This window comes from Lacerta agilis, chromosome Z, assembly GCF_009819535.1.
Source record: "Lacerta agilis isolate rLacAgi1 chromosome Z, rLacAgi1.pri, whole genome shotgun sequence".
Lineage (NCBI taxonomy): Eukaryota > Metazoa > Chordata > Lepidosauria > Squamata > Lacertidae > Lacerta > Lacerta agilis.
In genome coordinates, this window is record NC_046331.1 from 37,211,562 (window position 1) to 37,226,222 (window position 14,661).

Sequence of the window (14,661 nt, forward strand, 5' to 3'; positions counted from 1 at the left end):
CTGCATTTACTCTATTAGTATAGAATAGAATCTATAAGTGAAATTAAGTCCTGCCAGTTTGTTTCATGTTTGCATACTAGGCATAAAGTTAAATTTTACCTGTGAAATTTAAAGATAAAAGCCCAATGTTTATTTTCTTCTGTTTACATCTTAAAGCTTTTTTTTTTTTAATCTAACAGGTCAATGGATTCGCTTTGCTTATAAACTGGGCTCTTAACAACAGAGTAGATGCTGTAATCTGGTGTAGAAGTCAGTGCAATGTTGTCATTGCACATTTTGTCCAACAGGGCCCAAGACCACCACAAATCTGAGATGTTGTATATTATATTGAGCCATAAAACATGGGAAAGGGAAGGGTAGCAGGATACAAGGACACACTTGGGCAGTGGCGTACGGAACCGCTTCGCTGCTCGGGGGCGGGGTGCTGCTTCGTGGCACGCGTGTGTCGTGATGTCACGACGCATGCGCACTACAGAACGCAGTCCGTCCGGGCTGCTGCGCACAAGCAGCCGCCGCACGGATGGGCTGTGGCAGCCCATCTGTGTGGTGGCTGCTTGCATGGCAACTTATAAGGCTGCAGTGCATGAGCAGAGTTACCGTGTGAGTAGCCACCGCACAGAAGTGGTGCCAGGCGGCGGTTTGGGAGTCGCAGGGGTTGGTGGTGGTGGTGCCGAGTGTCCCCAAAATTACGTCCCCAAAATGCTAGAATCATGGTATCAAGAGGGATGGAGAATATCACTTGTGGAGAAGTTAAAACAAAAAGATCAGTTCAAAGTTCATGGGAAGAGAAATATGAATGATTTCCATGCCACCTGGAGTAGCTCCATCATCTATTGCTGCTAGAGGTGAATATAATTGTAACCAACCTGTGACTCGCAGGTATTAACAGAAAGGTGATTTGGGATGAATGAAGATGGCTTTTATATTTTCTCCTGGATATCGTAACGTTAATTTCTCAATACGTGAGTAATTCTAAACAGTTGCTTGGGCTATTGTTTTATATTAGTTTTTGCAGAACTAAGAAGTAAACATATCGGTTCCTGGACCATTAGCCATTAAGAAAATACCACTCATAACCCTTCTTGCTGAAGCCAGCATCAGTATTGTTGGATACCTCGCTGAAGCCTACCTGCTTCCAAGTGGCCAATCAGTGCCTCCTGCTGCTTGCTCCTGTCACTGCTTGTGTGCTTGGAGAGCAGATTTGGCTCACACTCCCCCTGGGTGGTTATGCCAGTGGGGCCCAGAGGACAAAGCTATGTAAATTGGTAGAGGTGGCCAGGGCAAGGAGGCGGGTTCACTAGGAGAAGGACCAATCAAGGTCATTTTACTCAAGCCCCACCCCATAAAGCCCCTGTTGTTGTTGTTGTTCAGTCGTTCAGTCGTGTCCGACTCTTCGTGACCCCATGGACCAGAGCACGCCAGGCACGCCTATCCTTCACTGCCTCTCGCAGCTTGGCCAAACTCATGTTAGTGGCTTCAAGAACACTGTCCAACCATCTCATCCTCTGTCGTCCCCTTCTCCTTGTGCCCTCCATCTTTCCCAACATCAGGGTCTTTTCTAGGGATTCTTCTCTTCTCATGAGGTGGCCAAAGTACTGGAGCCTCAACTTCAGGATCTGTCCTTCTAGTGAGTACTCAGGGCTGATTTCTTTGAGAATGGATAGGTTTGATCTTCTTGCAGTCCACGGGACTCTCAAGAGTCTCCTCCAGCACCATAATTCAAAAGCATCAATTCTACGGCGATCAGCCTTCTTTATGGTCCAGCTCTCACTTCCGTACATTACTACTGGGAAAACCATAGCTTTAACTATACGGACCTTTGTCGGCAAGGTGATGTCTTTGCTTTTTAAGATGCTGTCTAGGTTTGTCATTGCTTTTCTTCCAAGAAGCAGGCGTCTTCTGATTTCGTGACTGCTGTCACCATCTGCAGTGATCATGGAACCCAAGAAAGTGAAATCTCTCACTGCCTCCATTTCTTCCCCTTCTATTTGCCAGGAGGTGATGGGACCAGTGGCCATGATCTTAGTTTTTTTGATGTTGAGCTTCAGACCATATTTTGCGCTCTCTTCTTTCACCCTCATTAAAAGGTTCTTCAATTCTTCCTCACTTTCTGCCATCAAGGTAGTATCATCAGCATATCTGAGGTTGTTGATATTTTTTCCGGCAATCTTAATTCCGGTTGGGGATTCATCCAGTCCAGCCTTTCGCATGATGTATTCTGCATATAAGTTAAATAAGCAGGGAGACAATATACAGCCTTGTCGTACTCCTTTCCCAATTTTGAACCAATCAGTTGTTCCATATCCAGTTCTAACTGTAGCTTCTTGTCCCACATAGAGATTTCTCAGGAGGCAAATGAGGTGATCCGGCACTCCCATTTCTTTAAGAACTTGCCATAGTTTGCTGTGGTCGACACAGTCAAATGCTTTTGCATAATCAATGAAGCAGAAGTAGATGTTTTTCTGGAACTCTCTGGCTTTCTCCATAATCCAGCGCATGTTTGCAATTTGGTCTCTGGTTCCTCTGCCCCTTCGAAATCCAGCTTGCACTTCTGGGAGTTCTCGGTCCACATACTGCTTAAGCCTGCCTTGTAGAATTTTAAGCATAACCTTGCTAGCGTGTGAAATGAGTGCAATTGTGCGGTAGTTGGAGCATTCTTTGGCACTGCCCTTCTTTGGGATTGGGATGTAGACTGATCTTCTCCAATCCTCTGGCCACTGCTGAGTTTTCCAAACTTGCTGGCATATTGAGTGCAGCACCTTAACAGCATCCTCTTTTAAAATTTTAAATAGTTCAGCTGGAATATCATCACTTCCACTGGCCTTGTTGTTAGCAAGGCTTTCTAAGGCCCATTTGACTTCACTCTCCAGGATGTCTGGCTGTCTAGGTAAAGGTAAAGAGCCCCTAGGTAAAGGTAAAGAGACCCCTGACCATTAGGTCCAGTCGTGTCCGACTCTGGGGTTGCGGCACTCATCTCACTTTACTGGCTGAGGGAGCCGGTGTACAGCTTCTGGGTCATGTGGCCAGCATGACAAAGCTGCTTCTGGTGAACCAGAGGAGCACACGGAAACAGCATTTACCTTCCTGCCAGAGTGGTACCTATTTATCTATTTGCACTTTGACGTGCTTTCGAATTGCTAGGTGGCCAGGAACTGGGACCGAGCAACAGGAGCTTACCCCGTCGTGGGGATTCGAACCGCCGACCTTCTGATCAGCAAGCCCTAGGCTCTGTGGTTTAGCCCACAGTGCCACGCGTGTCCCGCCAGAAAGCCCCTAGCAAGCACTAAAGTGCCATGCTTCAAAATATACTGCAAAAATAAAACCACCACCCTTATTAAGTCTTCCCAGATACAATCCACATAATATTGGCACCATTGGCAAAATGCTCATCGATTTAACGATACGACTCAAAGCAGTGAAGTGTGGATAATTCAAGTTATTAATGACAGGGAGAATCAAAGCACTTTTGTTTCTGTTTTTAAATTTAAATTTTATTTATCTCAAACTTATTTTAACAGCAGTAACTGAACAAAAATAAAGTTTGAGTCCCATTGTCAGGGGAACAACTTGATAAATGGATCAGGCAAGCAGAACTGTGGCCCTCTGCCAACCAGTAGAAACCTCAGTAGGAACTGATAAATAGTTTTGACGCAGTCCATGAACGTAACATAGTAAGTGCCATCCGGGAGGGGAGTAGCTTATGTGTATTTCTTGATTTCGTCGTACAAGACTAGGACAAAAGCACCACCCATTCCTCTGAGGACGTTGGACCAAGCACCCTTGAAGAAAGCCTTGCCTCCTTCGTCACGGGCAATCTTCTTCCAGCAATCAATTGTACCAGAGTACATGATGTCAGCTAAAGAAGAAAAGAGAAGGAAAACTTGGCATGGGAGAGGAAGTGATTCTTTTGATGCATACTGCAATCCTGCTGTTCTGTCTGGCTTCCACACATATATTGATTTGTGCAGCATGAATGCATGCGAAACATGAGTTTAGGAGGAAGTCTACCATTCAACATGGGGGGCACAGGAATGGAATAAAGTGGAATCAGGGCTGAGATAAGGAAGGAATAGGCTTAGTTATGGACTAAGTCATTAGCAGGGCAAGGGAACTAGAGGGCTGAGCCAAAGGCAAGAGCAGTGAAGACATAGTACTCTTACATCCCACTATCTACTATGTTTTCGTTGTGTTCAGGGTAAAAATACCCAACAGCAGGGGCAGACCTACATTAGGGGGTCCCTGAAGCTTGAACTGCTATGGGGTCCCCATCGTAAACAGCAACGAGGTCTGGGTAACTACTGTTACCTTCTTCAATGGGGTTGGTTCCACAACAGATCACCACAATTTTTATTTTATTTTTATTTTATTTTATTAACTACTGCATCTCAGATTTTGGTTAAAATTGCTGTACAGTACATCACATATCAAAGTCACTGGTGTGAACAATTTTTTTCCTACGCCATATAGTTTTCCAGTTGTAGAACTCAAAATGGGTCTACTAGACCCCAAAAATTTAAGCAACGTGGACTAAAGTAACTTCTGGGACTCTTCTGGGATTAGGGGCCCTGAAGCTTAAGCTTCATTAGTTTTATGGACGATCCGTCCCTGTCCAACACACCTACTTCTGGGATAATTTGCAGTGGTTCACCAGAGGAGTAGGAAGTGGAACAAAATTCCCTCATTGGCTGAGTGTGCTAGCCATTCAAGGCCACTTATTACCACATGTAGCCAAACAGAAATAAGGATCTAATGCTGTAGCACATTTTTATATTTAAGGGGGAAAGAGTGCCTAGGAACATAGGAAGTTGCCTTGTAGCAAATCAGATCACTGGTTCATCTAGCTCAGTGCTGTCCACACTGGCTGTCCTCAGTTCTCTAGGATTTCAGTCAGGAATCTTTTCCAGCTCTACCTAGCGATCCCAGGGAGCAAATGCATGCAAAGTAGGCATTCTTCTACAGAGCTACAGCCTTTCCCTATGAGCCACTCATTTTGTCAAGCATGATAAAATGTGTTTTCCTTTTGTTAATGGCAGCATGTTTGGAATTTGTAGATTGCAGTGCTTGTGGTCTGCACAAATTGGAAGTACTTCTCAATAGTACCCTGTAGTGGTAAAGAATGCTTTTCCTCTTAAACTATTCAAACCTCTAATTATTCTGGAAGCTTTTGAAGGGAGAAATGTACAGATGCTAGGAGCTTGTGTTAAATGGTGAAACTGAGATGCATGAGTTTGCTTGACATGGTCATGCAGCAGGTGGGCTGGATGACCTTTGGGTACTTTCCAGTTATGCATTTAACAAATATTCACTATTTAAGACTGGGAGAGATCATATACACAGAATGTATCTAAAGGACATTTAGCCCACCTGCTCTCACATGATAGAAACCCGCTGGTTCTCTTGTTGAGCAAAAGACAGGCCAAAGAGACAGCTTTACCCTGGCTTCCAGAAGTCTAGCATCTTCCTCAAATTTCTAGGTCTTGCATTTCTCCTATAGGATTTCTTATTTTGAAGTAGAATCGGTACACTTGCAGCTAACATGACAGAGCCATCAGCCAAGAAGCAGTCCATTTTATGCCTATGCTCAACCTATTCTAATAAAATTTAGAGAGACTCCAGAAGGCAGTGTGGCTCTTTTTCTTTTATAAACCAGTCCCTCTGTCCTTTAGCAAGAAACATCCCTTCCACACAACACTCAATTTACCTGCGTGAAGTTTCAGAACAAAAATGGTCATCTACAAGAGTTGCATGCTTTTGTTTGAAACAAGCTCTAGCTATGATTTCTACCAGGGAAAACCAGGTAGTAGAGCCAAGCTTGAACTTAAGATATTATAATCAGCTAGAACCAACAATACATAGGTAGATGGGACACACTTTCAGTCTGGTAAAGTAGACAATGCATTGAGCGCCCAAAACATGCCTGCTAGGTAAAGGTAAAGGACCCCTGGACAGTTAAGTCCAGTCAAAGGAGACTATGGGGTTGTGGCGCTCATCTCACTTTCAGGCTGTGCATAGACAGATTTCCAGGTCATGTGGCCAGCATGACTAAACTGTTTCTGGCACAACACAACACCGTGATGGAAGCCAGAGCACACAGAAACACCACAGCGGTACCTATTTATCTACTTGCACTGGCGTGCTTTCAAACTGCTAGGTTGGCAGAAGCTGGGACAGAGCAATGGGAGCTCACTCAGTTGTGGGGATTCGAACTGCCAACCTGCCGATCGGCAAGCCCAAGAGTCTCAGTAGTTTAGACCACAGCACCACCCATGTCCCTCCTAGGTATACAGCCACAGGTCCCACATATGTGGCATAGACAGAGGTGGCAAAAAGATCTAGCAAAACCACCAGCTGTGCTTTCCGCACTCCCTGCAGGGGGCTTTGATACTTACCACCTCTGCGACCAGATTGCATCATCATACGCCGCCGAACTGTATCAAAGGGATAAGAGGTCAGGCCAGCAACAGCAGTAACCGACTGAGCAATCATCCAGCTGATCAAGATGTGTGTGTTCTTTGGATCCGGAAGCATCCCTGTGAAGTGAAGAAATCAGAAATAAGGGGAAATGCTGTTCTTGAGCATCCATACTTCTGAACTTTGACTGGGAAGCCAATAAAATTACCAAAAGGCCCCAGCAAAAGCCCAAGAAAATTACCTTTTGCAGTATCGTAGATACCAAAATAAGCGGCTCTGTAGATAATGATGCCTTGGACAGAGACGTTGAAGCCTTGGTAGAGTCCCCGAAGGCCGTCCGACTTGAAGATTTTGACCAGGCAGTCTCCAAGCCCCTTGAATTCACGCTCAGCCCCAGCTTTTCCCACATCAGCCGCCAGACGGGTTCGGGCGAAGTCGAGAGGGTAGACAAAGCACAGAGAGGTAGCACCAGCAGCACCACCAGATGCCAAGTTTCCAGCAAAGTAACGCCAGAACTGGGTTCTTTTGTCGACGCCACCCAGGAAGACCTGCTTGTATTTGTCTTTGAAAGCAAAGTTGAGGGCCTGTGTGGGGAAGTATCTGATAACGTTGGCCAAGTTGCCACGCCAGAAGGACAGGAAACCTTGCTCTCGAGGGATGCGGACCACACAGTCCATGATGCCCTTGTATTGCTTGTCTGCTGTGATCTGCATACTCGCATGTTGCACCTGCCGAAATGGAAAGTGGAAATTAAGTCTACCTACATAGTCAGTGATGGCTAAGCCATAGCAAACCATAAAGTTAAAGGAACCCCTGACCGTTAGGTCCAGTCGTGGACAACTCTGGGGTTGAGGTGCACATCTCGCTTTACTGGCCGAGGGAGCCGGCATACAACTTCCGGGTCATGTGACCAGCATGACTAAGCCACTTCTAGCGAACCAGAGCAGCGCACAGAAACGCCGTTTACCTTCCTGCCGGAGCGGTACCTATTTATCTACTTGCACTTTGACATGCTTTTGAACTGCTAGGTTGGCAGGAGCAAGGACTGAGCAATGGAAGCTCACCACGTCGAGGGGATTCGAACCGCTGACCTTCTGATCGGCAAGCCCTAGGCTCTGTGGTTTAGACCACAGTGCCACCCGCGTCCATAGCAAACCATAGCTGATGTTAACCATGGTTCATAAACCATGGTTAAAACAGAGGTGTCTTGCAGACTATCATTTTAACCATGACTTGCTATGCCACAACTGGATTTATCTCTCTGTAGTCTTCTCCTATCTACTATCCCCCAAATCCTTTCACTATCTGTGCATCAATGTTCACTGGCAATGTGGCTCTTCCCAAGCTTAAGAAATCTACATAGTTGCTCATTTTTCTCCTGAATATGGACCAAAGCTCTAACTTAGCCAGGGGCAGGGGCGGGAGGTCCTGTGGCCTTTCTAGATATATACTTAAACTTATATTTTAAACAATAATCAGTATTAGCTATGTGAGAAAACATAGTACATCATTCTTTACACATAGAATCAGAGTTGGAAGGGACCCTGACAATAATCTAGTTGAACCCCCTGCAAGGCAAAAATATGCAGATGTCCTATACAGGAATCAAACCTGCAACCTTAGCATTATCAGCACCATGCTCTAACCAACTGAACTATCCAGAGACACTGGAAGTTACAGTTTAAATACTCAAATACAGGCACACCACCCATGTGATAATGAAGATTAATATAACAGATGTTGTGGCAATATTGCTTTCCAGAAGAAGACTACTGGCTGCCACTTGAACTCCAACTCCCCACGTTCCCAACTGTTGGGCTGGGGGAGGCTGATGGGAACTGGAGTCCAATAACATCTGGAGGGCCATAAGATCCCGATGCCTGCTGTAACCGAATAAAGGGAGGTTATTGGGGAAACCAAGTAGCGCGCAGCAAGGCTCAAGTTAGAAGTATCATGTTACAGGGCCTAAATCATTCTTTCTGACTCACAAGCACTTACAGCAAGCAGGACCTGTGCATTTTTCTTCCACCATTTAGAACTACAGCGATATCTTGGTTGTCATTTGACATTCCATTTGACTCCCGGATCCATTCGCAAACCAAGGTGTGGTTTCCGATCGGCTGCAGGAGCTTCCTGCACTTAATCGGAAGCCGCGTCGGACGTTCGGCTTCCAAAAAAACGTTCGCAAACCCGAACACTTACTTCCAGCTTTGCGGTTGGGAGCCAAGCTGTTCGACAACCAAGGTACCACTATACACACTGAGGACTAAGAATTAAGTTTCAGTTTCTTCTTTCCAGCCTATTGCAATAGGAGAAAGACACTGAATGACCCTTTTGTCCTTTCTAGGCACACTTGACCCAGGCCTAATGACAAACCATCATTTTCAGACCTGTGTTAACATAAAGTTTAGGTGCAATTTTTTGCCTCTGAGGCATGAAAGCAAGAGTGATAACCATGGACTCGAAGTAAGCTTCAGGAAAACACCAGGCCTTCAGGCAGAGATTAAACTTTAGCTTAACAAGATGAGAGAGGTAGGTTTAAAAAAAGAATAGAATAGAATCTCAGTCCGATAAGAGGCAGAATCCTGTATCCTTGCTGAACCTAGTAACTACCTGATAGGTCATCTCTCAAATCTGTATTCAGGCTCCATTCTATTTAGCCTCTGGTAAGATAGCTAGACAATGCCTGTAATCCAGCCAATGATAACTTCATTGCAAGGTGACCTCTTTTACAAGCGGTTGTGCCCAGATCATTGAGGTGTTCCAGATTTCATAAAGGCCCCAAGGTGTCCACAGCTCCCTGTTCTAAATCCACAGGTGGGACTGGAAGGTGACAAGACAAACCCGTGTCCCAAATAAAATGGCCAACACATCTCAATTTCCCATCTACCATCTCTGGCAACTGGCAGCTCTTGTGAGTACTCCTTAAGGAGCCTGATCTGGCCCTCCTGCCTTTAGTTGCAGACACCTACCATAGGTTAATCCACCCACATGACCTTGACAGACCTTCTCTTGCTACAACACCCTAGTTTTTGGAAGGCAAGTTTAATTAAATTTTGACGTTTTACTCTCCCATATGCAGGGAACCAATCTGCTGTTGAAGCAACAAGAATACAAAGACCTGTCAGGTGGCCCATTTATGTAGCAAGACAGTTTCAAATTGGTGTCCATTAGAGATTTGCCTTCAAGGTCATCTGCCCAAACTTTTGGGTTGATTCTTTGAAATAAAACCCTCAATAAGATTTTTATGGAGTTTTGAGTTTTTATCACAGGTTTTAGCACCATTTGCTAAATGCCTCCTTATCATTTACACAGCCAGGTAACTCCCAAGTTCCAAAGAGGCTCCACTTCAAAGACCTTGGGCTTTGCCCAAAAGCAATAGCATGCTGGAGGGGATGAAGTGCCACCTTCGTGCCTATTCGAATTCCGAGGCGATGCTGCTTGGATGCAGCCACGTTGCCAAGTGGCAGGTTGCCCGCGACAGTAGCAGAGAGAAAGGCAACCCAGGCTCTCTGCGGGGAAAGGCCGCGATTTACTCGCGTTGCCCTTCCTTGCCAGCCTCTCCTTCCCCCGCACCTAATCCAACGCCAGGCGGGGATTTGCATAAGCGGAACTAGTTTTCGCCAGCAGCCGCTCCGGCGCAAACTGCTAACAAGCGTGGGGTTTCCTCCCCTTCCACCGGCACGTTTAAAGGGGAAAAAAGAACTGCGTGTTCCTTTTGGGTGCGGGGGGGGGGCGGAGGAGCAGAGGTCGACCGCTTGCCTCGGACCATCACCAAGGCCTGGGCCATATGAAACCCCGATCACAAGCCTAGCATAGAATTTTAGGGCTGATCTTGGATGCCAGAGATAGCTGCGGCCCACTCACTCCACCTGGGCCAGCAAGAGCCGCCTTCTTCTGCTACAGGGCAGGCGCAGAATTGAGGCTGGAAATCTAATTTTGTTACTCTCTTGGGTTCAAAGGCAGGGAACAAAGGATGCTCCGGCCTGCATCTCCTTGGCGCGACCTTGGTGGGGAAGGTAGGGAAGAGAACCGCGGCTTAAAAAAAAAAAAAAAAAAACTCCCTCGCATCTCCTCGGAGCCGGGATACGCCACGAGGCCGCACCGCTTCAGACAAAGGCAGAGAGACGGATCAGCTTGTCGCGCCATAGCGCACGGAACGCCCCAGCGCACCCTGGACAAAAGAGGCCTTTCAACTCCGTCGACCCGCCTATGACCCCTTTTGAGGAACCCCTGCCCGGCCCCCTCGTCGTCCTCGACAGACTTCAAAGCCGGTGAGAGCCACTACTTAAAAGATCCCATTCTTTCTTCCATCCACCCTCTCCCAAATAGTTTCCACCGTTCTCCGCGCGCGGTTCCACTCGCCCACCCACCACGTCGTACCTGAAGAAGCAACTTGACTCTCTCGATGGGGGCTACCGCTGTCTTGGAGATCGCGGCTGCCACGCCGCCCGCCAAGAAATCTTTCATGAAAGAAATAGCCGCGTCAGTCATGATGCCGGTTGGGAAAAGGTTGAGCGCGGGGGGGAAAAGTGAAACAAAAACTGCTTTAAGATCCGATCGGAAGAGAAGACGTAGGGAGGGGAGATGGTTGCACAGACGGAGATGGAAGGGAGGCTGCCGGCTCACTGAGACCGAGCAAATTAAATGGCCGGTTTTTATACTACGCAGGCTTTAACGTGGGAACAGAGGGAGGGAGGGGAAAACGCGGGCATCTACGTACAGCCGCTTCCCATTGCCCTGATTGGACCTGAGCTGGAGGGAGGGACCGCAGAGAGAACTGCGGTGGCAATGTGTGAGGGTGGGGGAGTTCTGTGCGCCTTCCTCTTGAGGGACCCCTGACAGCCAAGGAGTGGGTGGGCCTTGGCTGCCTATGATGCCTTAATACAAGGAAGCCCCGATCCTAAGTTGCCAAGGCTTGCAGCGGATGGGGCGCACGCGCGATGGAGATTGGCTATAACCTTGGAAGGTGGGGGCAGGGCTTCGCTTACGGAATGATGTGGGGTGGGTTTGCACCTGGGTGACGTGCGATGACACAGTCGGGGTGTTCCCCAGGCAACCTCGAGAAGGAACAGGCTGTGTGTCCTTAAACGTATTTACTGGCTGACAGCAGCAAGGTGGAATCCGTGTCCTTGAACAGCCCTACTGGGTCAGGGGCAAATGGGGCTTGTCGACCTGGGAAAGTAGGAGAAGGCAACTCCTGCAGCCCAGCTGGTGCCAAACCTATTGCTCTGCTTTCCCTTGGACCGCATCAGCGAGGCCAAGAGGAGGGTCTTGTCATCTGGGCAGCCCAGGACCTCCATACACTCTGTCAAGCAGGGGTGCCAACTTGAATAAAATATTGGGAGGGGGGCAGCAGGCAAGCCCCACCCTGCATAATTGATCACATGATGTGGTGCACACACACCACTTGAATGGCAATGTCCATCAACATGGGGGGGGGATATTTTACTGGGAGGGCCAAAGAGACCTCAGCCCATAGGAGTTGCCTCCTATGCTGCCCAGGCTTACTAACACAGCAAAAACAACACAGGAGACAGCGGTTATGAGTTACTGGTCTCTGCAGCCACAGCAGGCACTGTGGTTCTCCAGCGGGTTTGACTTCACCCCGAGAGGTGCGCTCCATTGTCTTTTGAGACAGATACCAACAACTGGATCAGGCCAATAGACCACTTAGTTCAGCATCCTGTTGTCGCACTGGTCAGCCCAATGCCTATGGGAAGTCCACAAGCAGGACCTGAAGGTGCAACGGCACCCTCCCCACCTGCAATTCCAAGCAACAGGTAGAGGGATGATGCCTCAGGGTGTGTACAGTGGAGGCTGGTGAATTAGAGCATGTGGCACACTGTCCCACCGAACACATTCCACCCTCAGCCAGCCCCCACCTGCCTGCCTCATTCCTTACAACCAGCAGAGGATGGCATTGCTCGCCAGCTTCCTCCTCCATAGTGTCAGTGTTACTGTCATGGACTGGTGGGAGGAACCTGCTGGGGAACCCCCAAGGGAAGAAGGCTCAGAGCCTGGTGAGTGGTGATGGGACAATGATCAGGGGGAGAAGAGGGAGAAGACTGGGTAACAGGGCTTAGTGAGTGGGGAGAGCCTGTGGCAGAGAGAAGCCCAGAATCAGTGGCAGAAGCAGGAGGGTGGAAGGGGGGGGATGCCAAGAAGCAGACATGAGTCAGGCTGGTGAAAAAGCAAGGGTGTCTCCCTCTCCTGATGCAACAAGCTCCCCTCCCCCCTTGTCTCCCAGAACCAAGAGAGACACGAAAAGGGTGGAGGAGAGGTTGACTACATGTAAGCAGAGTCTGATTGCTCAGGAAAAGCCCTGACTGTGGGGAGCAGGGACTTTCAGTCTTGGCAACTGAGTTTCATGGAGTGTGAGTACTGTACTGGGAATGAGCTGCTATGCTTGTTGGCCTGACACTCAAATCAAGTATGTGAAGATTATGGGGTGTTTTTTCCCCCTAATAAAGAGTTAACTCCATCTTTGACCAGCAAGCTTGTGTGACTGGCATGCTTGTAGAACTGAGCAGAGAGCGAAGAAACAGAAATAGAATTAATTGGATCTGCCTGTCATCTGCTCCAGCTCCATTTGCTGTGGGGTACCCTGTCTTCTGCCCTACCATCCCCAATGGGTGTCAGGCAGCCACCAATGCACTCTGATGAAGCTTTCTGCTTGCCTGGATGGATAGAAGGGCGTTTGTGTGTCTCTGTGTCTAGTAAAACTAGGTAATGTTTGCATTCATTGCTTTGCCTATGGACCTTCCCATACCTGGCATGTGGCCCTAAGAATGTTGCCCAGAAAGGACAGGGTGTGAAGGAAGTTCCCTGCACCTTGCTAGGGTCTGCCCTGCCTACAAGAACCCATTTCAGTAATAGTGAGACCTCCAATAAAATTGATCCTTCTGTTCTGCATAGATGCAAAAGACATTTACAGCATTCCTGTTCCTATTTAGTATATATGTAGAAGTGGGGGTTTTGGCATAGCTGGCTTCTCCTATCATTGTATGACAAAGTTCCCTCTTCTTTGCACATATGTATATGAGAGAGAACTGGGACAAAGCAGCATTGCAACTCTTTAACCACATCACCATTTTGCACTTCTTTTTCCTGGAAAAAGGTAAGTTTAATATCAAATACACCTTGGCAAAGTGAAACAAGGACTGTTATTGCAAGGGTTTCAACAACAATTGTTGACAGCAGTGTGCATGTGCTCACAACTAAAAGGACAACAAGGGTACACAGAGAGTCATGATTCTACACACACACACACACACACACACACACATACACACACACACACTCCCTCTCCCCGGAGACTCACTTTTGTTAATACACCTACATTCCATGTGCCCGAGAGACAGAACGGTTTGTCGTACATTTTGGTTTGCCGTTTATAAAGTGCACAGTCACTGGTTTTGTGAGGTTTTCCAAGAGTCACAAAGAGACCCAGCAGTGGATTTTCCCTGCATTGCATTGAGGTCGCAGTCCACCAGAAAATTCTGCAGTCCCCGTAGCCAGAAGCATAATGTAGCAAAGTTTGCTTTGTGGAGTGCCGCTTCAGAATTCAAGTGGCACCCAGCATTGTGTTATGTACATATTCACCCTCCCAAAATAACTTTGTACCTGTGGAAACCTTGCATCTCTCAGAGAGGCTCCCAATCTAATCTCCCTGTGCTGGTTTCTTATGAGCAGGTAATTCTGATGTGGAGAAACACTCCCATCATGTCATCTCACTACTCTCCATCAACACCTCCATACTTAAAGGTATCACATACACCAGAAGCAGGGAATCTTTTTGGCCTGGTGGCCCCCTATAGGTCAGCTTTGACAGGTGGGCAGGGCAACCCCACCTGTGAACCACCTAAAGTATTTCCCCAAAGACATGCAGCATCAAATGTAAATTTCGTGTGAGTTTTGATTATCCTTTGCATGTGCTTTTTTACTTTTCAAAAACAGTTCAGTATTTTCAGTGCATGCAAGTAAAAACACCCGATTTCTCATTTTGGCATTCTCCCTCCCAAAAGACGTTGAAGTGGTTCTTTCTCCTCCCTGCCGATAAAACTTTGCATTCCAGCTGTGATTACAGTCACATCATCAGTATAGGCCATGCATGTACAACCTGAGATTCAATGTGCTGAATGCAGCCCACATTCCATATATGATGGCTTGCAAAGGTTCAATAGACTTGTTTTTGCTGCCTCTCTGGGGCCTCTACATACAGCAGGGGCCTCTGAGGTCTACATACGT

General features: G+C 47.4%; 1 protein-coding gene across 1 annotated transcript; it reads right to left on the reverse strand.

Moving 5' to 3' along the window:
- Positions 1–3,483: 3,483 nt before the first annotated feature.
- SLC25A5 (solute carrier family 25 member 5) lies at positions 3,484–11,060 on the reverse strand. Its single transcript, XM_033137454.1, has 4 exons — positions 10,795–11,060; positions 6,653–7,139; positions 6,390–6,530; positions 3,484–3,856 (listed from the first exon to the last, which is right to left on the reverse strand). The coding sequence occupies exons 1-4, from the start codon at positions 10,903–10,905 to the stop codon at positions 3,699–3,701; spliced, it is 897 nt and encodes a 298-aa protein (XP_032993345.1). The 5' UTR covers positions 10,906–11,060; the 3' UTR covers positions 3,484–3,698.
- Between the last annotated feature and the right edge of the window lie 3,601 nt (positions 11,061–14,661).

What these genes read in the sequence shown, in the direction of transcription:
- SLC25A5 (XM_033137454.1), bottom strand. Translation starts at nt 10,905, where the DNA reads ATGACTGACGCGGCTATTTCTTTCATGAAAGATTTCTTGGCGGGCGGC. An exon ending in GAGTCAAGTTGCTTCTTCAG is followed by an intron (nt 7,140 to 10,794) that starts GTACGACGTGGT and finishes CCATTTCGGCAG; the next exon opens with GTGCAACATGCGAGTATGCA. An exon ending in TATCTACGATACTGCAAAAG is followed by an intron (nt 6,531 to 6,652) that starts GTAATTTTCTTG and finishes TTCACTTCACAG; the next exon opens with GGATGCTTCCGGATCCAAAG.